The 25,226-nt window shown below is 34.0% G+C and overlaps 1 protein-coding gene across 1 annotated transcript in view; it reads right to left on the bottom strand.

Annotated features, from left to right (window-relative positions):
* The window catches only part of PCLO (piccolo presynaptic cytomatrix protein), a 374,153-nt gene that overhangs the window by 17,471 nt on the left and 331,456 nt on the right, over nucleotides 1-25,226 (bottom strand). Inside the window, exons 21-22 of the mRNA XM_043873094.1 lie at nucleotides 22,489-22,630; nucleotides 18,347-18,420 (exon numbers count right to left, since the gene is read on the bottom strand). Of these exons, the coding sequence (XP_043729029.1) occupies nucleotides 18,347-18,420; nucleotides 22,489-22,630 (216 nt within the window). The remainder of the gene's footprint in view (nucleotides 1-18,346; nucleotides 18,421-22,488; nucleotides 22,631-25,226) is intronic.

Genomic DNA, 25,226 nt, shown 5'->3' with positions numbered 1-25,226 from the left:
ATGCAAATCAAAAGTACACTGAACAGAGAGGCCACTATTAAAATGTCAACAAATAACAAATACTGGAGAAAGTGCAAAGAAAAGAAACCCTTCTACACTGTTGGTAGGAATGTAAACTGGTACAGCTACTATGAAAGCAGTACAGAGGTTCCTCCTAAAACTAAAAAGAGAGTTACTGTATAATATGGTAATCCCATTCCTGGGCATGTTTGTGGACAAAACTACAATTCAAAAAGATACATATAACCCAATGTTCATATCAGTAGTATTTACAATATTCTAAAGACGTGGAAACAACTTAAATGTCCATGGACAGATGAATAGATAAAGAAGATGTGATCAATATATATATAAAGGACTATTACTCAGTCATAAAAAGAATGAAATAATGCCCTTTGCAGCAACACAATGGTCCTAGAGATTATTTTTTTTTCCCACAATGGTCCTAGAGATTATTATATGAAATAAAGTCAGAATGAGAAAGGCAATTACATATGATATCACTTATTTGCAGAACTTAAAATATGACACAAATGAGCTTATTTATGAAACAGAAACAGACTCATAGACATAGAGAAATGACTTGTGGTCACCAAAGGGGACAGGAATGGATTGGGATTAGCAGATGTACCCTAGTATATATGAAAGAATAAACAAGGTCCTCCCGTATAGCTTAAGGAACTATACTCAATAACCTGTAATAAAACATAAGGGCTTCCCGGGTAACTCAGTGGTAAAGAATCTGCCTGCCAAGCAGGAGACCTCTTGAGGTAAAATGCAAATAATCCCATTTAAAAGCTATTAACACATTAGACACATCCTAGAAACAAAACGAAATAAGATAAAAATCAATCCTAGTGACAAACAGTGAAGAAAGGCTTAGGATGATACAGAGAAAAATAAAGAGTAAAGAAGCTTCAGAATAATGATAGATATGTTAGAACCAAAAAATATGATCTGTTATAATTAATTGCTCCAGAAAAAAGTAAAAACTAAACTCAAGAGAACAGAAAATAAGATCTATTTAAAATATAAATGTATTTACCTGAAATAACACAAGAGTGAACATCTGGGTCAAAAGACTATTGTGTATTCCTGGAGATCATAAGTTCATATACTAATATGTCCAACTTAAGCTACTTCAAGTATACAGAAAGCATTCTTTAAAAATCCAGGGGAAAAACTAAGTTCCCCAAAAAAGAAACAGGCTGCTTTCCTAAAATATTTCAAAGACTGTGTAAAGGATATAGAACCTGTAATAATGAGTGAAAGAAAAAGAGATGAAAGACAGAGGAAGAAAGGGAATGAATGGAAAATTTGAAGATGAAACCCAGGAGACCAATAAATAATGGAAAAGGAAAGTGGAAGAAAGTATAAGAGTATTGATCTTCTTTATGCAGAGAGTTAATACAATTAAAATTTGAAATGTAGTATTAAAATATATAATTACTTTCTCTCTTAATATTTTCAACTTTGTTTATTAAACTTAGTGAGACTGTTTATAGACTATGTCTCAAATATTTATTGAAACATTTTACATGACTAAAATACTTATTGGAATTAAACTAGTCTTGTTTTTACTAAATTACTTTTATTAGATTAAAAAACAATATAATCATTTTTTACAAAGAACAAGAATAATTTAATTCCATTTTAACAAAATTGTGTGTGTGTCCCTTTATCTCTTTAGTTAACTGAAGTGCTCCAAGTAAGTGTAACTGTAAAATTGATTTATTTTTATCTTCCACAGCTTTCTTCTTTTTCATACTCTCTTGTGCTTTATTCTCCTTTAAGATATGCAGTGTTCTTTCAACTTTTCTGTTTTCTTAAAAAAGAGTTTACATATATTTTATCTTTGTAAGGCAGTGTTTTTGCATCTGTATGGAAGATTTATATACATACTTATATCTAGATTTCCAACTAACTTGTATTTTTAGTAAAGTATATTTTAAGAAAACATTGCAATTAACAAAATACAATTATTATTTCACAACAAGAAATAAGGTTGATGTAATCCCCATTTTATAGATGAGAAAACAGTGACTTGAGGGTTTTAAGTAACTTGCCAAATTTAAAGTGCTAGGCAGAACTTGAAACTTCTGGTTTTAAGCACAGGTCTCTATTCTCTCATGAACACCTTATGTTTTCTTATGAATAATACTTTTAAAAACATTGGCTCATTTATTGAGATATTCATATAAAATATTTAAAAAAATATTATCAGAATGAAAGAATTTTCAGTTCTTTTGCTATTTTATCTTACCTGGACATAGGACTTTAGAAAGAAAAGAGGCATAGCAAACAATTATTTTAGTTGGTTAAACATTAGCTGGAGGCTATAGTCTACCTTTACCCACTAGATTATTGATATGAAAGGACAAAGAAGCAGTAAATACTTCCAGCAATATTCATTAATTATATGAGATTCTATATGTAACTGGCTTAAAAATACAAAGTAATTTAGAATAAGTAAATTCATTAAGAAAATATTTTTTTAGCTATGTTATTCATATTTTTAACACTTAACTGGATAGAGTGCACTCAGAGGTTTACTCTCTCCCAGAATTGTAAGCATTATATTGCAATCTGAGCACCTTTTGCCAACAGGAGACCGTTTTAGGCAACAATCTCTTTAGAGGCAATGTTTGCATTTGCAAATTTTCATTAGTAAATACCACACAACAATGCGTCACGTTACTGGTGTCAGTTAATGCAGTGTGAATTGGTGTTAGGCAAAATTCACATTTAGCTCTGACTGTCTAACACCTCATAATTTGTTTCTTAGCTCCTATCACTCATTCCAAACCTAAGAAAAGTTTAATATGGAATTAAGATGGATTTTAAATACTAGGAATTCTGGCTTCTATCCCTATGAGATGGCAGGCCAGTTATCAAATATCTCTGCTTTGTATTTCTTCATATTGTAAAGTAGAGTATGTAATAAGCTTACTTACAGACTATTTATAATATCACTTTGCACTTTATAGAATAATATGTTTTAGACATTTTCTGATGTCATCTAAAGATTACTTAGTCCTAGCCCTCTTCTACCTGGAGAATCCTAGGGACGGGAGCCTGGTGGGCTGGCATCTATGGGGTCGCATAGAGTCGGACACGACTGACATGACTTAGCAGCAGCAGCAGCCCTCTTCTAAACATCTTCCATTCTAGATGTTTGTCTGTTTACTCGGAGATTCTAAACCTACTCATTATAGAAAGTCTTGATAATGTGCTAATACCTGTCAATAGCCAAAGTAGTGGTGCATATTACCTCATGTAAAATTACATTGTTTTGCATTTCACTTATTTTTACCCTATCAGTTTCAAATCTAAATGATGAGCTAAAAAAATGTTACCACAACAAAGGTAAGTTAGCATAATACCTAAAATGGTAATTATTCAATAAGTATTAATTCTTATTTCTCAACATTTAATGCAAAGGAAGACCAGTTCTGGAAGTAATTGACAGTTTAGACCTAGCATGTGTTATCTATATCACTAGGCCAACTGCTCAATCTATTCAAAGCAAGCAAACAAAACAAAGCAAAACAAAATGTGTCTTGACATAGTCATATAAATCAATACTTTGTAAAAGGAAATTTCTTTAAAAAGAGGTCTTCTACTTCACTGAGCCTGTTAGAGAGAGAAGTAAGCTAACTATAATTTGTTCTATTCAACAGTCCTCTATAATTTCCAACCATGTATATCAACCCTACCCTCGAGTCTATAATAAATTTTACCTTCGATGCTGAAATTATACCTCTCTCTTCCAAAAGTTCAAATGGTACTCACTAATTTAACGGTGGTACCCAATAATTATCTAAAATTGGCACTTCCTTTTTCTTTACACCTTTTCCTTGAGTAGCAAGGAAAAGCTACAGATCTTTTAACAAGTCTGGTAATCTTATCTGTAATGAATTTTATCTCCTAGTAAATTACTATTTTCTAGATGCTGTATTCAAGCCATTCATATGTTTTAAACTTAGTTCTCAGAAACATGTTTTCTGGACAAAGGCATAGAACATTTTATATGTAGGACTGAACAGAAGGAGTGAAGAATTATAGTTTTAAAGGCTTATTCTAGTAATTTAATGTTTGAAAGGGGAAGAAGCAAAATGGAACTAATTTCTTCCTTCTGTAGTACATTAAATTCTATTTCAAGTACCCTCATGAAGCTGACTCTCCATAAATCAGCTTGCTCATACAATGAAAATGATACTACATAGCAGCTTCATTATCTGACTCCTTTTCTACCTCTGTATAATAACAGATGACCCTAAATTCTTGGATCCAGTACTTTTTACAAAAACATACCATTAATAAGGTGTTAGAGAATTTCCAAGACAGGATTTGTAAATGCTTCATGAAAAGATATAAATAATTTCTTTATAAAGAAATTCAATATATTTGGTTTTCCAAACAAAATGAATTCTCATCCTAAATATATTTTAAGAAATATAATTTTCTACTCTGTCACAGTTTAAGTATACACTCATTTATAACCAAGTGAATAAATACTACTATGATATTTTAGATGACAATATAAAATGAATAATTTTAAAATGATGTATATAAAATTTAGTCACATTATCTCATTTGTCCTAAACCATTTGAAGTAGACAGAGGCATCACTAACTTCACTTTAAAGAAAGGAGACTGTAAAGTTTAGGTTGACTAATTTGCAAAAATCACATAGCTAAAAAAGATGTTTCCAACAAGACACGCCAAGGTTACTGCCAAAATCCTGATTACCTATTATGTGAGTGATGATGTGCCTAATTCACGTGTATACTTGTGACTATGTATATGTTGAGGGGAGGAAAGTTTGGATTTTTTTTTGGGGGGGTGGCTCAAGATTTGTGGGGAAGTTGTACTGGAAAGACCAGGTACAGACAGGATGAGCATTTGCTCACCCATTTCCTTTCCAAAGTATTAATTTGTGACTCATATACTTCTCAATTTGTTACATGTAGGGATTTACAATTTACTTGAATGGTATCAACAATGTATTCAATTTATTAAACAACTCTCCTATTTCAGGCATATTAAATCTGTAGACTACTGCCACCTTTAAAGTGTATAGACTGTGCCTTATTTACCCTTGTCTTTTTAGCCTAGAAAAGACACCTAGAATATATTGGATGTTTAATGGATGAATCTGTAAAATTTTTTCTAATCTTTTCAGCAAACCTACAAAACATGTATCATTTTCATTTAGCTCTTTGGAAAGTGACTTAACAGGCTTGAGGTAAAACCCATGCTCTTCCCATTAAATTAAGCTGAGGTCATAGATATGGAGATTCTTTCGGGGTTTTTTTCAAACTTATGGTTTCTCCTCAAATAAATGCTTTTTGTCAATGTATTAACTGCATTCTCTGTTTATATGCATATACAAGCCTCTGTTACTCCAAGTCATGGAGAGACATCCTAGTACATGGTCATGTCTCAAGGCTGAGTGCAGCTGAAAGAGGCATTTTGTTATGCTTTCATTAAATGTTTTTTTCAGAGCATAAGAGTTCTGTAAGCTTTCATTAAGGGCTTTATTTGAAATAACCCAGATTCAAGGAGATATTTTATACAAGGCAGGCATTTGGGCCTAATGTGATTTAAGAGTTTTGTGAAAGTAGGACAGGACTGCACATTCTTTCCGTCTTCTTACATAAAGAAAGCCTTTCTTTCTGAGACAAAGCCAGAAAGAACATCATTTTAGAAAGAAAAACATAGATTCTTCTGATTGATCTCCAGTGTTTTGGCATTTTTTTTGTCCCTGTGGTACATGCTCCTTAGCATCCATTTTACTGTGACCGAAAATAACCAGAGTTCTTTAAAAAAACAAAATAACTTTTGATTAAAACCTCCCATCCATTATCTTGTATAAGACCAAAAAAACAAACAAACCAAACTAAAACAACAACAAAGAACAGTAGCTGTTAGAGAATAGAAATTGAAAACCTAAAAGGACATTACATTTTAAATATTTGCAGTTATAAAACACCTCTCAAATGCATCAGGAAAACAAATCCTAAAAGGAATGAAATAGGAGAGCTGGTATGATTAGTGTTAGTCGCTCAGTTGTGTCTGACTCTGCAACCCCATGAACCATAGCCCACCAGGCTCCTCTGTCCATGGGATTCTCCAGGCAAAAATACTGGAGTGAGTTGCCATTTCCTTCTTCAATGTTCTTTACTCATTGGAAAAGACCCTGATGCTGGGAAAGATTCAAGGCAGGAGGAGAAGGGGACGACAGAGGATAAGATGGTTGGATGGCATCCTGGACTCGATGGACATGAGTTTGAGCAAGTTCCAGGAGTTGGTGATGGGCAGGGAAGCCTGGCGTACTGCAGTCCATGGGGTCACAAAGAGTTGGACACAACTGAGCAACTGAACTGAACTGACTGTTCTTTTCTAGAGATGCATCAAGTTTAAGAAGACAGGCATTGTTTAGATTTCCCATCTAAACTTCTCTTGACCTTTGATCTAAAACCAGGAAGATTACCCACATAGGAGAAGTGGGTATATTCTCTATTTACAGAAAAATCTTAACATCATCATGTAATGATTTTAGAAAATAAAATCAGATAATAGCATAATGTTAGGGACACTAGAAGGTCCTATGAGAAAAACAGTTTGTCTTGGTAAGAGTGAAGCTGCCATCCCATTGTAGAATAATCTCCAGTTTCTCATAGGAATGGATGGTGATCAGGCAGTCAAGTAACCTCTGCAAAAACCTGAGAAAACCACCTAAATGACAGCTGATTATGAGAGTCATATGCTTACATTGGCCCACTAGGTTATTTATATCATTTTGCTTTCTTTGTGCTTAGATTAATTCTGCCACTATTAACACACAGTAATTTTTATCCTCCTGTCAGTTTCAACTGATTCCCCACTTTATTTTATTTAACTAATGTTCCTTTCTATAAAACCATTTCTCATTCAGTTTTTGCAATTAAGCACTTTGTCTCCCTTGTCCTTAAGTGGCATGCTAAGCAAAAGAATATACGATAATTCTACCTCAACTTTGAATTCTCAACCTACTTGTACTGTATGTGTATATATTTGCTGCTCCCATTCCCCTTTTCATCAGTCTTACCTTGCTTTGCCCAAGAACCCTTGTGAACTTCATCACCTAATTCAGAGTATTGTGTAAAACTCAAAATCAATATTGTGATTCAGTTACACATATAAACATAGTTTTCAGATTATTTTCCATTATAGGTTATTACAAGATATTGGATATAGTTCCCTATTGTACAGTAAATCCCTTCTGTTTATCTATTTTATATAATAGTGTGTGTATGTTAATCCCAACCTCTTAATTTTTCCTTTTCCCACTTGCCTTTCTCCTTTGATAACCATAAATAGTTTTCTGTGCCTGATTTTATTTCTGTTCTGTATAGAGATTCATTTGTATTATTTTTTAGATTACACATTTAAGTGATATCATATGATATTTGTCTTTGTCTGAATTACTTCATTTAGTATGATAATTTCTAGGTCTTCACTTAAGCAAAAAAGAGAAAGGGAGAGATTAGCCCTTGTCATAAGGGCTTGGGGATAGTTCACAGAGTCAGAGGAAAAAGCTTTTAGGGGTGCTGATGGAACAAAAAGAAGACTTCCCTAACAGAGTCAAGTGGAGTTTGCTCCATGGATAGCTTCTTAGAAAAGTCAAGGTGAAGAGTGAGCCTCAAAGGATGAATATATGTTTTCCAAGATAAAGCCATTTGAGAAGGGGTGATCATACTAAGTAAACAGCATGAGCAAATATAAGCAATTTTGGTATTACAGGATATAAATATGGTATGTGTGCATGCTAAGTCACCTCAGTCATGTCTGACTCTTTGCAATGCCATGGACTGTAGCCCACCAGTCTCCTCTGTCCATGGGATTCTCCAGGCAAGGATATTGGAGTAGATTGCTGTGCATTCCTCCAAGGGATCTTCCTGACCAAGGGATTGAACCTGCCTCTCTTATGCTTCCTGCATTGGCAGGCAGGTTCTTTACCACGCGTGCTACATGGGAAGCCAAAATACAGGTATAACAGGATGTAAATATAAAGGATGTAATATATCCAATCAAACACTAGAACATACCCAGAGATAAACTGGAGAAGTTGAAGGAGGGGATCATTGTATTATTATTTTGTTGTGTTAATAGACTCTTTCTAGAGTCAGGTGGCTCTGTGGTAAAGAATCCACCAGCCAATGCAGGAAACACAGGTTTGATCCTTCGTTGGTTTGGGAAGATCCCCTCGTGGGGTGCAGTTCATAGAGGTGAAAAGAGTTGGACACAACTGAGCACACATGAGCAATGAGAGTCAGGTAGACAATAGGGGTCCACAGAAATGCTTCACAGTGGAGAGTGGAAAAGCCATGTTAGTGCTATCAAAGATGATTTTGAAGATGATGATACTGTAGGTGAGGAGAACAGTTAGGAGAAGAGAAAGCTCTCTGGGTGAGATGTGATGAAAACCTAAAATTGGGCAGTCACTGGAATGGAAAAGATGGAAGACATTTTAAAAATAATTAAGAGGTAAAATCTTCAAGAATTTGGCAATTGCCCAAATGAGGAAATGAGACAGCAACTGGAAGAATAAAGTGACCAAATTTAAAATATACAATATAGGAAGCACAGTAAAGGACAGAAATGGTATGGACCTAACAGAAGCAGAAGATATTAATAAGAGGTGGCAACAATACCCAGAAGAACTACACAAAAAATATCTTCATGACACAGATAACCATGATGGTGTGATCACTCACCTAGAGGCAGACATCGTGGACTGTGAAGTCAAGTGGGCCTTATGAACCATCACTGCCAACAAAGCTAGTAGAGGTGATGGAATTCCAGCTGAACTATTAAAATCGTAAAAGATGATGCTGTGAAAGTGCTGCACTCAATATGCCAGCAAATTTGGAAAAGTCAACAGTGGCCACAGGACTGGAAAAGGTCAGTTTTCATTCCAATCCCAAAGAAAGGCAAAGCCAAAAAATGTTCAAACTACTGCACAGTTGCACTCATCTCACATTCTAGCAAAGTAGTGCTCAAAATTCTCCAAGCCAGGCTTCAACAGTACGTGAACCGTGAACTTCCAGATGTTCACGCTGGTTTCAGAAAAGTCAGAGGAACCAGAGATCAAAGTGCCAACATCTGTTGGATCACTGAAAAAGCAAGAGAGGTCCAGAAAAACATCAACTTCTGCTTTATTGACTATGCCAAAGCCTTTGACTGTGTGGATCACAACAAACTGTGGAAAATTCTTCAAGAGGTGGGAATACCAGATCACCTTACCTACCTCCTGAGAAATCTGTATGCAGGTCAAGAAGACACAGTTAGAACTGGACATGGAACCTCAGACTGTTTCCAAATTGGGAAAGGAGTACGTCAAGGCTGTATATTGTCATCTTGCTTATTTAACTTCTATGCAGAGTACATCATGCAAAATGCCAGGCTGGATGAAGCATAAGCTGGAATCAAGATTGCCAAGAGAAGTATCACTAACTTCAGATATGCAGATGATACCACCCTTATGGCAGAAAGTGAAGAAGAACTAAAGAGCCACTTGATGAAACTGAAAGAGGAGAGTGAAAAAGCTGACTTAAAACTCAACAGTCAGAAAACTAAGATCATGGCATCTGGTCCCATCACTTCATGGCAGATAGATGGGGAAACAATGGAAACAGTGACAGACTTTATTTTGGGGGGGCTCTAAAATCACTGCAGATGGTGACTGATGCCATTGCTCCTTAGAAGAAAAGCTATGGCCAACCTAGACAGCATATTAAAAAGCAGAGACATTACTTTGCTGACTAATGTCCATCTAGTCAAAGCTATGGTTTCTCCAGTAGTCATGTATAGATGTTAGAGTTGGACTCTAAAAAAACCTGAGTACTGAAGAATTGATGCTTTTGAACTGTGGTGTAGGAGAAGACTCGTGAGAGTCCCTTGGACTGCAAGGAGATCCAACCAGTCCATCCTGAAGGAGATCAGTCCTGAATATTCATTGGAAGGAATGATGCTGAAGCTGAAACTCCCATACTTCGGCCACCTCATGCGAAGAACTGACTCATTTTAAAAGACCCTGATCCTGGGAAAGATTGAAGGCAGGAGGAGAAGGGGACAACAGAGGATGAGATGGTTGGATGGCATCAGACTCAATGGACATGAGTTTAAGTAAACTCGGGGAGTTGGTAATGGACAGGGAGGCCTGGCATGCTGCAGTCCATGGGGTCGCAAAGAGTCGGACATGACTGAGCGACTTAACTGAACTGATAATTACTTTCCTCCTTAGTGTATGCCCTGCACACACACTCACATACTCATCAGGATGCAGAAGGATCTGATTCATCAAGCTTTCCACATTTGGAACAAGAGACCAATGTCACTATATATAGACAATGTTAAGTGAGTAAAATTTGTGTTCTCCTTCATTCAAACTCCATTTTACTCTTTAATTCATCTTTAAAATGTACTCTGAAGTGCTTACCAGATGGCCCTTTAAAGCATAGCCAATTTCTTTCTTTAAAATTCTGTGGAACGTAGGTTTGCATTTTATTATTTCCCTTCATCACTTTTTACACTGTCCTCTGTTAACACTTTCTCAGCTTCCTCATTTTAAATCATAATTATGTTTAACTACTGATCACTTACAGTGATCATCACTGTATCATTTTAGCTGTAAGATGCTAGTGCCCAGAGATGTTTTATTTGCACTTTGAGTTTGAATCATTTTTTGAACCAAGCCCTCCATTTCTATTTGTCTTTTTAGAGAGATCTGAGTTGTCTACCCCCCTTTTTTTCCTACTGCTGACTTTGCCTGGATTCTAGTCCTTATCCTTTCTTACTTGGACCACTGAATTGTCTCCTAACTGGTCCCCTGACTGCAGACATGATCCCTTGGAATCCATCCTTCAGAGCAGCAAATCTGATCATGGAATTTTCCTTTGCTTCCAATTGCCTGTCTGCAGCATAGAGTCTAAATCCCTCCTGACAGTGTCTGATACTTGTCAAATTATGTGAGCTGTGATTACCTTTCAAGCCTTGTCTCTCCAACACATAGCTCTGCTATAGTCACACAGAAGTTCCCACAGGTTCACCAAGAATTCACAGTCTCTCATGTTACAGAGGTTTGAACGGCAAGTTCCCTCTTATTAAAAACCTTGCTAGTCCTCCTCCCATTAGATTACTCACTACTTTCATTTCAAGAAGAATCTAAAAAAAAAAAAAAAAGTATTCCCTGCCAGGGAAGCTTTCCTTATCCAACCTAAAGCAGAGTGACAATATTGACATACATCTACCTCTGTCATAACTCATCCCAGTTGTACACGAATATACCTGTCTGCTGCAGGGCACTGGTTCTTTCTAGGGGGGACTCAGCACTAATCATCTTCTGTAGAGTCAATGGGGCTTTGTGAAAAAAGCACAACCAATAAAAATGAGGAGTTACTATACTTTCAAGTAGATAATCTAGTTTTTAATTGAAGCAATATCAGTTTTTTGGGTCCAGGGTAGTAAACTCCTTCAAAACTTGTCCATCAACATACAGGGCTAACATTACTTTTTAAGACATTTGGGTATAGCAGGTATATTAAAAGAATCTTAAGTTTTAAGATATTTTGTATAAATATCAGCTTCAATTTAATAAGTGTATTACTAGGTTTGATTTATCCTTCAGTCTCTCAGAGTTTTAATGTCTTGACTCAAAAATATTTATTTTGTAGGTATTTTGTATAAGTCTCTGTGCTAGACATTGGCAATATCATAAACATTATAAGATTTATTTTAGAGGGTTATTATGAAAATAGGGCCACCAGATTTTTAAAGATCCCAGCAAAACCTTTAGCAAATAAATGTCAGTTGTAATGTTGCTCTGGTTATTGCTGTTATGGAGAATGTGCTGGGGTTTTTGAGGATAAGTCATCAAGTAGAATGGATATATATATATAATTCAATAGCAAGGATGTCATAATAAAATGTGTAAGGCAAAGCCATGTTACTTTGTTACTGCTAGTTAGTATTTCATACACCAATGACAGTTGTCTGGGCTTTAGAGAGCAAAGCAAATTACAGAAATCACAATGGTGTATTATTTAGTGGATAAGAAAGCATCTGCTTTTGATGATAACAGTAAAATTTCATTTGCTTGATACAGGAAAATACTCAAATGCAGAAGATGACTTGGGTAGATAGCAAAGCATTTTTTTTAAATAAAAGATTTAAACAAGCAAATGCTTCTTTCCTATAATTGTACTGTTGCCAAGCAAATAATAGAATATGTGATGTTTTTAGAGACTAACAGTCAAACAGTAAGGAAGCAGTGTGCACTTTCCTCAGAACATATTATCTCATGTCTGTGTTATTTTTTTAATCTTTAAAATTGGTTTATTTTGGGAAAGTGCCACTTGGTTGAGCAAGGGCTACTTATATGATATGTCGGTCTTTTTTTTTGGTCAGTTCTACTATTTTTTTTAACTCAAATATAGGTGCTTTTTTTTCTATAGAAAGTTACATAAATTTTCAAATGACTCTCTGGATCAAATAAATCAGAATGTTTCAGTTAGAGAAAGTAACTAATAATCTAAATGGTGGAAAAGTGAATTATCATCAATGAATTTTGCATTTTCCAAAACTCTGAAATTTTCTTTTTGCTGGCTAAATGAATAAAATGCTAAAACTACTTGGTAGTTTGAATTCTGCAGCATTTTTGTCTGCAGAGATTTTGTATTTTATTGCTATCAGTTAAAGTTAGGTGTTTTAAATGTGAAAAAGCTTGCTCTATATAGCATTGGTGCTATGAGAATATATTTAGTGAGTACGTAAAATACTTAATTGTAGTAACTATTACTAAAAGCTTTCAAGAGAATGGATATTCATTACTATTTAGGGTAGTTTGTGCTAGGTTGCTTTAGTCATGTCTGATTCTTTGTGATCCCATAGACTGTAGTCCACTCCATGGATTCTAGCCCACCCCATGGACTGTAGCCCACCAAGCTCATCTGTCGATGGGATTTTGCAGTCAAGAATACTTTATTTGGGGATTCCCTGGTGGTACAGATGACAAAAAATCTGTCTGCAATGCAGGAAACTTGGGTTGGATCTCTGAGGTCACAAAGAGTGAGACATGACTGAGCATCTAACACTTCAAATCACTTCAGGAAGTTATTTATTGTAAACAATGCCATTTTTCCCCTCATACTTATAAATATGGTTTGATCACCATCCCTAATTTTTATTTCCTCATATATCAAAAGATTGAATCATTTTACATAATTTTATGACTTCTTCATAAAAAATCAATTCTCCTATGGCCCAACTCTTTTTACTTTGACCCAACTTCTCATTTCCCCTAACCCTTAATAACCCTGGAGAAGGAAATGGCAACCCACTCCAGTATTCTTGCTTGGAGAATTCCAGGGGCAGAGAAAGCCTGGCAGGCTACAGTCCATGGGATGGCAAAGAGTCAGACATGACTGAGCAACTAACACAACCCTTAATAAAGTTACAGAGGAGAATCTACTGTCAAGTCTTTATATCTGTTTCTTTGGTTCTTTCACATTCTTATTTCTCAAAGTAATTTTGTGTTGCCTTTATAATTTATTTATATTTAAATTTTGGTATGTCAAGATCTAGTCTTCCTTATCCTTGCAATATAGTTATGCCACAATCATGATTAAACTAATATTTGACATGCACATTAATGTGACTAATATTGCTCACTTCTGAGACCAGTGCATATTTCATGGAGTTCTTAAATAATTTTTCCCCCTAAAATTATTAATTACTTTTACAATTTGCTTAGCTTTCTATGTACCTATTCCTAAGTGTTCCCAAAATTTCCACGTGTATTAACCCCTCTGAAGGCCATTTTTCACTTAGCTAGATATTAACTCCGGTCAATTCCCTTCCCCTTCCACACTAACATCCACTAACTTCCCCTTCCTCACTCATCATCCACCTGTAGTTAGAACTCTCAGTATTTGACCAGCTTTTTCCACATATTCTCTCTGCCCACTGCATAACTACTGTCTTTAGAGTCTCATCATTTCATCATTGATATCCCCACCATTCTTTTCTCTACCCTTCTTGTCTCTTGGTTCCCAAGTTGTATATGTTTGTGCATGTAGGGTGGTCAGCGTATGCGTGAGTGTGCTTTATTCTCTATGTTGGTGGAACATATCCTCAAGTAACTTCCAGATAGGTAGCATGGAGACCTAAAATTTTTTGAGAACTAGACATCCCAAACTGATTTTATTCAACACTTATACTTAATGGGTAGTTTATGGATAGAATTTGAGTTTATATTCTCTTCCATTTGGAATTTCAAGGGCATTACCCATGACTCTCTTTTAAGTGTCTATTACTGCTGTTGAGACACTATATGAATTCTTATCCTTCCTCTTTTGTATGTAATATATTTTAACTATGTAAAATATATAGTTATATATTTTAATGTATTATGTAATGTAATTTAAACAACTATAAACTAGTTGTTTATAGAAACATTTGGAACCTTCTTTGTATCTCCTGCTGTTTTACGTACAGTAACTTTGTGGAAATTTTTAAAATCAGATAGAATAAGATTTAAAGTTGTTTTATAAGCTGCATAATGCCTATAATGTAATTGATATTAATCTTAGTTAACAGGCCATAATCAGCAACAATGTTGATTATTTTCCTTTCCAATAATTGCAGACAGTTTCATAAATTTAAAATATTTTTCATGCAAAAGTGCTCTAACCATTTAATATTAAAAAAGGATGGAAAGTACAATGGGCAAAAGTCAGGAGATACTAGATTATATATCAGTAGATTTTAACCTTTGCCATTTAATTAGTTGACTCTGGGTGAATGGTTTCATTGTTCTGGGCCTCTGTTTCTATAACTTTAAAGTGGAAATCATTATTCTATATTTACATCCCCTACTGTTTCATGAAAATGAATCAGAAAATGCATTTATGTTTTAAAGGAATTTAGAACAAAGTAAAACTATGTATCTGTAGTATTTATATGTCTTTTTTGTTAATTTTCCACATCTATGCTAAGAGAATATTCTTGGTTTATATTCATTCACTACCCTGTACTATGTTTTAAAGTCCTTATTTTGATTCAAATGCCTCTCTCTCATAAATAAATCAGAGCGCTAACTCCCAATGCAAGTGTTTAAGGGACTTCTAGGCAATGAAGACATTTCCAGAAAATATTAAAAACTGCCATTCCAGATATTAATTTCAGAAAGTCTAAAATGTTCTGGGCTTACATTTAGCAATTGCCAATTCTTTAATTTGTGCTTATGACTAAGAAATGGTCAAGATATATTAAAGAAATTTAATTCATTTCTAGTGGTCAGTTAATAACCTCCAGTGATGAATCTGTCTCAGGTAAAGACCCTGAATTATTTTTTATTTCAATAATAGACTGCTTTTAGAATATGCTTTCTATGTTAAATTCCCAGTGAGTAATTGAGGACTAGAAATCATTACCACTGAATTTTAAACTCAGGCGATTTAGGAAAGCATAATAAGGTCTAGGAAAGCCATCCTTCATGGAGAGGAGGCATTACTATACAAGGGATCCCATGAGAATTATTCTGGGAAGAAATGTGGTTTGAAACACTGTAATAAATATATATATAATCTTTTCAAAACAAACTGGAAAATGTAGGACCCTGAAAACATCTTTTCTGTTGGAATGCCAAAGGGAAAAAAAGAGAAACCATTTTAGAAAACATGAGTTTAAAAGTCTTGGGAAAAAGCAGGCCAGGAGTAATCACTTACATGATACAGGCGATGATAGGGAACACTGTAGGCGGACTCTTTACCACCTGAGCTACCAGAGAAGCCCCAGGGACAATGGTAGCTAGCATACATTGAGTATGAGCCAGTCACAGTACCAAGTACCTTACACTATTTCCATCACTCCTTGCAACACCCACTCATGGTAGATACTATTGTTATTCTTACTTTTGTAGACTAGGAACCAGAGACTTGGAAAATTTGAGTAAATTGTCTAATACCATACATATAAAAATAGTTACATTCACATTGACATTTAAAAATATACACCATGTCCATGAGTAAGAAAATATTATATGTAAAGGTGTCAAATTCCTCAAAACAGTATTAGAATTGTAGTATAATTTCAACAAATATTCATGTGGAACCTCCTTTGCTTCTCAACAAAGAGTTTTTTAAAAAAATTGAAAAATGGCTAAAAGCAGTCTAATTTAGAAAAACCAAAAATAAAACAAGAATAACAATGAGACAGGCACTGACAGATACAAATAGAATGAAAGGTCAACAAAATGTTCCATTAAGGCCATTACCAGACATGAATGTTCTTAAAAACTCTGAATATGATTGATATGGTATTTCATACTAGTTAGGAAAGGAAAGCTTATTACCTTATCACCTTGAATAAAAAAATTTACTTAATTCAATATTACCTTTCACACCACAAAAAAGCTAGAAGAAAACAGAAATAATTATGTACCTAGTATCCTCCATGTGGAAAAAGAATATTCAAGCAAATGATTAAGGAAGAAATAAATAAAATTATAAATTTGACCTCACATATTTTGGAATGTAAGTTTAGGAATAAAAGTCAGGGATTTAAATTTCCATTTTAAAGGGCTTGGACACAACCCTTTGTTCACATTTACGTTACTCATACCCATGGATTGAACAACCAGGGATTGTGCTACAATCTAAGCTTCATCCCCAGTGCTTACCCTGGTGCCATTAACAACAGTATTTGCTGAGGGACTCCTTGGATGTCCTAATAACATCTGCTACTCTGTTCTAGTTTGGGGTCTTTCAGAATGATTTTGTATTTTTGTCTCTGCAAGCTAATTTTTAAACAACCCAGTTGGACAAGGAAATTAAATTAAATGAAAATTTTACATAGAGCACTTGTATATTCTAATCTACAAACCCCTAGAGAGATAACTATCATTTACTCCATTTTCTTTTTCCTATTAGAGAAAATATTTGGAGAAAATTAAACAAAACAAAACAAAACACTTTTTTTGGTGTGTTTATGAAAACAAGACAAGACAGAGGACTCCAGTCCTGAGACCTAGATTTTTTTCTTCGTCAGGAAGTCATTTCTGTCCTACACTTGCCTCGTAGACTTTGCAAAATATGTTCATACACCTAAGAAGGACTCATATTAATCACTGTTACAGTTACATGTATAGAAAGAGATACCTATATAAAATAGATGAGATACCAGTTAAAATGAGATTTGCGTTATTTCTATATAAACCCTTATGCTTAATAAAATTTCCAATATTAAATCAAAACTTGTTCTCCTTCCTACACCCCTGCCCTCCCCCACCACCACATCCTTAGGTGATGTGCTTTCACATACTTAATTATCTGAAAATACTTGTGAGTAGAGTTTAGCATATTACTAAAAAAGTAGAAGTTTATTTGTTCTGGCCCATTGAAAAGGAAGATTGAGTGATCAAATTCAGGCTTCCAAAGATACTTAAGAGAATAAGTGATTTATTAGGGTTATTTGTTCTTTAAATGCACACAGCCAGGCAAAGGAAGCCTCATACAGAGTTGAGATCCTAACGCCTCCTGCTAAAGCTTGTGAACATCTGGTTTAGGAGAATAAATGGGTCATGTCAGTCATTATATGTAATGTACATGGATACCCACCAGCAAAGAATAACATAATTAGAAATTTAAGAAATGTGGCAAAGGGCCAAATTATCTATTTTGAGTGTATTAGAAGTTTTTAAGGTAAACTGGGGAAATACCAGTACAATTGGAAAGTCTAATTGATTTGATCTAAATCTTTAAAGTGGTCTTGCATAAGCTCTCCCAAGAAGTGCATATTTTATCTTGATGTATATCACTCTTTTGGATTGGATCTAAATGTCTTTGTCTTATATCCACTTCTAATTTAATAATAGCTACAATTTAAAGAATATTAATCATGTGCCATACATGGTGCTTATTTGCTCTTTACATTGTGCACTTACTTAAACTATGGGCATTCAATCATTCATAGCAGAAATATTTCACAAAAATTACTATTTTCCACTACAACTTAGATGAGAATTTCAGAACCTTTGATTGATCTTATATTCTGACACTGAATTAATCTCCTGCTAGGATTAAAATTTATGAGTCCGTGCTGTACAGAAGATGAAACATTATTAGAAAAAATGACTAAGAGGAAAACAGATTTTTAAAAAATCAGAACTCATAATAAGTTGACTTGTTTAATAAGTAGTACTTAGAAGTCAACATTAATATTAAAACAAAAACATACAAACAAACAAATCTGTATAGCATACAGATTCAACCAAAATCCAGGATAGTAAATTTTAACTTACCTTCAGTGTCTGCTAGTCCTATGCCTACTCCTGTCTGTTTTATAGGCTCTTGCCCATTCTGTCCCATCTTTCCTCTGTTTAGAAAGGAAATAAAAGTTTATATACTTCAATTATGATCTTAAATGCAAATGTGAAGTCTAAGTTTGAAAAAATAGAATGTGACATTATATATTCAAACCTGCAACAAATTACTTGAATGGCATATATAAACATAATAAATTGATTACTATCATGTTAATTTTAAAGTGGATATTTGCTCATTATTCCTATTTAGGCTAAACATTGTACCTCAAAATTCAGTTTTCTATTCATGGACTCATTTAACAAAGACCAGACCATCATGAAATCTTCTAATTTTGTTTTGGAATGGGGATTTTTTTTTTTTTAACCATTTTTAACTCAAGAAGGAGGAGGGTTTTTTAGATCTACACTTTGTTATGATGAGTTGTATAGATCTTTTGGTGAGAAGGGAAATTTTGAATTGAATAACTTAAAATAATATTGAGATACTATGGATGTTTATTTCTTTCAGATCCTTCCTGTGCGTAGCTTATTGGCTTTTGAAGTCACCCTGCTTGGTCTCTACTTCTGACTCTATTACTTTATGCTGTCATTGAAAGTAAATCTACTTCTGGTGAAGACTATTTCTTCTTTTGTAATTTAAGGATAGTAACACGAGTTACCCTTTGGTTATGAGAAAATCACATGGAAAATGTATATAAGTGCTTAGCACAGTGACTGAAACAGCATAATATTCAATATATATAAAGGTCTGATAGGTAGTTGCATACATAATGGCTTCAGAATTCAGCCAAAGGCTGCAAACCATTTTTAGGTTTGGCCTTCAACTGCTTTTGGAAGGCCAAATAGATGAAGAACTCAGGATACTTTGAGCCCTGTGAGTTCAGAATATTGATAATGTAACAGCCAAAAGAATATAGGCACTTCTTATTTCTTCAGAGAAAAAGTTACATGGCATACAAAAGATTCTGAAGTTGCCCTTATATGTAGTTATATAAGATGTTCTAAAAAGATGGGCTAAAAAGGTTTAAGCGTTTTTAAAAAAGGTGCTTGATCAAAGAAATGTCTTGATATTATACTTTCCAGACAATAATTCTAACATGGCAGTATTTACTAACAATTCATTTTTATTCTCACAAAAATATTTAATTTGCCCAACGAGAGAAAATGTAACCATACTTATTTCTTAAGAATCCAATTATATCTTACTTGAAAATGGCCCTAAAGATCCTCTTATCATTTTACTGAAATGGTTCTGCACATAATGAAAGAGGAACTGATGTAAATTCAAAAATTATTTTACCTTGAAAGCCATTACCTTGTTCCAATATAACAATCCTAGGTCAAAGTTTTAAGCACATATTTTTATTTATTGATATCGTGAAGGATAAAGGTAGAAATGTTAGAAATATATATATATATAGTCTGCATCTGAATATGTACAAAAAAGTCTTGATTAAGCAATGCACAAAACTTCAACTTATGTAATTACTTCAGTGAGATTTACGACAAAGAGTTGATAAGTTAAAAAAATTAACTTTGCTGTATCTGCTACTATTACACAGGGAGAAAGCATAATAGTAGCAATCTTCCCTTTAGCAGTACCCTATATTAGTAGGGCTAGCCAAAACACAACCTGTTATGGAGCCATACTCAGTTGAAAGTGAGAAACATTTTAGCAGTGCTGATCTAGTAGATCAGAGTGCTAAAAAATCACTATTCTATTCTGTGCCAGAGTTTAACAAAATAAATATAATTTTTAGTAATTGTAACAAGAATTTTTTGGATAATTTTTTATTTGGTCTTGAGGTTTAGATTTAATATTTTAATGATGCTATTCAGCTGCAGTACTTGCTTCTATTGAAAACTGATTTTAACATTTGGTATTTAGACAAAATGTATATTAGGTGCATTTTAAGATCATACAGAAAACTTGCAGCACTGTGAAAGCTAAATGAAGTACAAAGGAAATATAACTGTGGGTCATATAAAGGATGCAATTTTTTTTGAATTCCCAATAAATAACCTTCAGCTCAGAACATTCGGACTGCACAAATGATAATGTTTATTTGTTAAACAATCACCAAGTAGTTATTGAACATTTATGCTAGCCCAAGCAATAATTGTGTTAGATACAAAGGGAGATAAAAGAACCACCAAATACTGCTTCTTACATATCTCCTGTAATGCTTTAGAAAAGAACTTTCTTTGTGCTCATATGGCAAAACAATAGCTTCCTAGGTAGTTTGAAAAGCTTTTGATTTACAAAAGAAACAAGAAAATGCGAAAAAACCAAAATTGAAATGTGGTCTGTAGATAAAAAAAAAATCCACTTTAGACATTCAGATATTGAGGAAATAATGTACTTTATGCTCTGGAAGTTATAATTTGTCATCAGTGTTAAATTATATATCTTGAAAGGTACAGATAAACTGGAAGGTACAGATAAATTGGAAGTGATGTGTGGTGCAAAACCTTTATTGACATACGATATTCACAGCTTGGAGACAGGAATGCAATGACTTTGTGGAAATTCTCTTCTGTTAAATTGGATCATCAATGTGTGGACCTACGAGATCGTATCCCTTTTAGAAATCATTGCCAATAAAAATGAACTGATTAAATACAAGTAGGTCCATTGAATCCACAACCTACATCTTAAAAAAGTAGATGGAGAGAGAATCCAATACTGAGTCAAGTAGGAAAAACATATCCTGAAAATCACAAAATAAACAAATTTTTCACTGTACAAATCTATTTTACCCTATTATTTTGCTTTTATAAACTTGAGCCATCATCTAAATATTAGAGCTCTTCTGGGGATCAAAAGGAAAGATTTGAAAAAAAAAAACCTTGACATTAAAACAAAGAGAAGTAAAAGTTCCACTCCCAGAGAAGATTTCACTCAACAAAGAAAATGAAAAAGACCCTTTGACAAGGGCCCAGGCCAGTGGTTCACAAACTCACTCTGTAAAAGGCCAGACAATGAAGGATTTGAATGGTCTCTGCTGTAATCACACAATTCTGCCCCTAGAGCACACACAATATTAGGTAACACATAAGCAAGCTGGTGGGGCCGTATTCCAATAAAACTTAACATATGGACACAAATTTCAAATTCACACAATTATCATGTATCACAGAATGCTATTCTTCTGGGCTTTTGGGAAACATTTAAAAATGCAAAAGCCATTTTTAGTTTTTCCCAGACCTTACAAAACCAGGCAGTGGGCTGGATTCACCCTGGCCTAGATCCTGGAGCTGTGGCCCAATGGCATTTTTGAAAACTTAACAACTAGTTACTGGAGAAAGTCAGGAAGTTTAGATTTTTATATTGGAACATAGATAACATATTTATCTTGGATTTATCTTGGATGCTACTAAATTTTGCCACCAATATGACTAAAACCATTCTAACACATTCTAAACACAATCTGCCTTAGTTTTGCATTTTATTTGCAATATGATTTTCTTGAGGCTTAACATATTATAAATGAACTTTATTCCAAGAGTATCTATTTGGGAACCTATATATAGCTTATTACTTGTTCTAGAAAATATGGTTCCACTTCAAAATATTCTATTTCAACGGTAGAAGAATTTATAGTTGTAAAGTTATTAGTAGTCCAATGTGTCTTCTATTTCAAATATGATATATGAGCTCTTTATATATATTTAAATGTCTCCTGATTCAAAATAAATTAATCTATACATTATATGATTAAAGCGTCCACATACTACTGCTGCTGAACTTCCTTCAGCATCAGTTCAGTCCAGTTCAGTCGCTCAGTTGTGTCCGATTCTTTGCAACCCCATGGACACATAAGTTATTATTTTAGCAGTTATTATTGAGTATTATTAAATATTGAATATTGATAATATTCAATACTGAATGTACTGATTAAGTAGTCCTGGTAGTGACCAGCATTCATCCTTAGACTTCACTAAATTAATCCAATCTACCTGAATAGTCTATTTTTCTGTTGACGCAGAGAGTGGAAGTGCTTCAGAGACACTGACTCAAACTTGGATAATTATCTATTTATTTCCTTTTCATTGGTAAGAAAAGCTTACTCATGATGCTGTTAACTTTGTAGTGGGAAAAAAAGAGAGCCACTTACATCCTTGGAATGGGAAATAGATTAGTCTCCCCTGCAGTGCTGCTGCTTCCTTCACTGTCCACGCTATACCCACTGCCAAAGCTGCTGCCCGAGGAGCCAGTGGACACGGAGCTTTCTGCAGGCCGCTGACTGGTGGGCTTGGCTGCATGGTGTGGGAAGAGTCAACGCCACAGTCAATCAATGACACTCCAACTGATCTCCAAATGCAACTTAAACGTTTTTTCTTCATTTACATTATAAAGAAACAGCTCTGGACCAATAACTTTCAGTGGCAACACTAAAGCCCTTGATTGTTTTTGTTGGACAAAAGAGAAAAACAAAATCACTTCTAGGGATAAATCATCTGATTTTTAGACTGAGTTAAATATTATTATTATCTGTTGTGATTTATTTTTACTGTATTACAATAATAATATGGCAAGCAAATAAGAATTGTGGCTATTTCATAGAGAAAAGGCTTTAGGAAGACTTGGGTAGATAGAAGTGACAGAATATGTGAAAATTGCTTCAATATTTTCCATATTAATAACCAGTAATTTAAGAAGCCAAGGTGCAAAATAGATCATTTTAGGAAATGATTAATAATTCTGGGCTTGTTTGTATGTAGCTCTACCAACTGCCTCCAGCAGGTTTTAAAATTTGAAGATATTTATTTCCCCTTAGTCATATCCTAGTTTATGAGTGGGAGTTGTTTTAAATAACTCATGAGTTTGATTTTTGAACATAAGAATTCATATTCCCATAGAAGAATTATGAATTTGTATTATAAATTATGCAATAAGTGAATGGTAATGTTAGCAGAGTTCTAGATTAGAGATTTGGGAGGAAATTTTGATGCCAAAGAAATGAAGAGAAACAAAGAGTTTCCTATTTTTTGTGGGGGTTGGGGAGATGCTCTAGGCAGATTTTTGAAACTATCATTTTTCTTCTGCTGTGTGGTCAGAGTTTTAAGAGTGTGAGCTTTGATCTCACAGAATATGGTTTTGAATCCCCAGTCCTGCTGAAGTAACTCTAGGAAGTCTGTTTCCTCATTTGACAATAATGGAGTCAATAAAGCCTCCTTCATAAGATGATGATAATGAGGAGGGAGATAAAGCTGGAATACAGTAACCCACACTTCTTTGTATTGTGATTTTCTTTGCTATACCCATCAGACCTCTTCTTAAGGGCTTTATCATTGATGGCTGTTTCCCAGTCTTTGAGAGTATCTGGTCCCTGACAGTGAATTCACCTTGATTCTCTTCTAGTTTTAGATGTACTCTAAGCTGCAAAACTACTTAGCTTCTCTCTCCTCCATAAATACTCTTCTACTGTTTAGTTAGGAGTTTCTTAAGCAGTTGGATGGATCCACACCACTTGGTAAAGAGTTAATAATCTTTTAATGATCTTATATTATCAACATTTTTCTTAAGGAAATGTATAAAAGCACAATGGCAATCTGGCCGTGCTTTAAGCAGTATACCCAAATAAAATAGAAAACATAGAAACTGTGAAGGAAATCATTTGAGGGCAGGAAACTCTATCAGATTAGCTAGGATCAAGTCTTTCAAAGGTTTTAAGTTTTTTCTCACTTCTTCCCTTCCATTTCTGAACAAGCAGTTTCTCTAAAGCCACCAGAAATTTTCATACCATCTATTTCAGTGATAGTAGGATTCTTTTTCCAGAATATAGAAGGAAAAGATATTTGATAATTAGTCAGTTATATGTCAGGTGTGTATTAAATTGGGAATAGCTAGTTAGAAAAGTGCCTGAATCTTCTTAAGTAACCAGTCACCAGTGAATTAAGAGTAACACATAAGACTAGATTTCCAGAAAAAGAATAATAATCATAATGCTTGTTTAATATTCTCTTTGACTTATGTAGAAGAAACCTGGCTGATGTGTTAAGGACTTTTTAAAAGATAAAGTTATGAAATGCAAGGGTAATATGACATAAAATTATGAACACACTAAAGTAGATTAAACTGTATAGTCAACTGCATAGTGAGTCAGACAAGTCAACGGATTGTAAACAAGGAAAAGCTATCACACTTTTTGATTGTCAATAGATAATTCAACTAACTATATTGTTAATATTTTTAGTATGATACTGAATGTAAGAAAGTGATTTCATTAACTGAAAATCTCAATATATTATTTTCAAAGACCAACCTTAATTAATAGACATTATTTTAAATTCAGTTTACTAACTTAAAACTTTATTTTTTTAAATCCCTAGCAATCTCACAAATCTCACAATACATCAAAATATACAATGATGTCTTATTATTTACATTTCAAAATATCTAATCTTTTCTTTGGCAAACTTTGATTTTTACCTGATGCAGTTTCTAGCTCTAGTCCTCTTCTGGGATATTTGAGAAATGTGAACAGAATGTAAAACAAAATAATCATAGGAAAGGAAAAAGGCTAGAAATAAATTTAAGGAAACAGTTTTTTCATATTGCCTAGGTGAATGGAAATTTCATGTGTAAAACCACTTAAAGTGTTGCCAATATTTTTAATTCAAACCAGTAATATTTAAACAAAGAAAACTAAATACAGGGAACATATACAAATTTCAGAATAAATTTCAGAACAAATTTCAGAAAAATAAATAAGTCCACCTTTGTAAAATGAAATAACATGTAAAGTTAAATCTAAAGAAATTTTGGGTATTTAGCTGAATAACTCAAATGAATCTATATGTTTGGTATTATTTGAGTAAAACGTCTGTGCATGACTGCATTTTTTTCGCA

Source organism: Cervus elaphus, chromosome 18 (assembly GCF_910594005.1).
Source record: "Cervus elaphus chromosome 18, mCerEla1.1, whole genome shotgun sequence".
NCBI lineage: Eukaryota > Metazoa > Chordata > Mammalia > Artiodactyla > Cervidae > Cervus > Cervus elaphus.
Note: the sequence above shows the minus strand (reverse complement) of the source record. Positions and strands in the feature narration are given on the sequence as shown.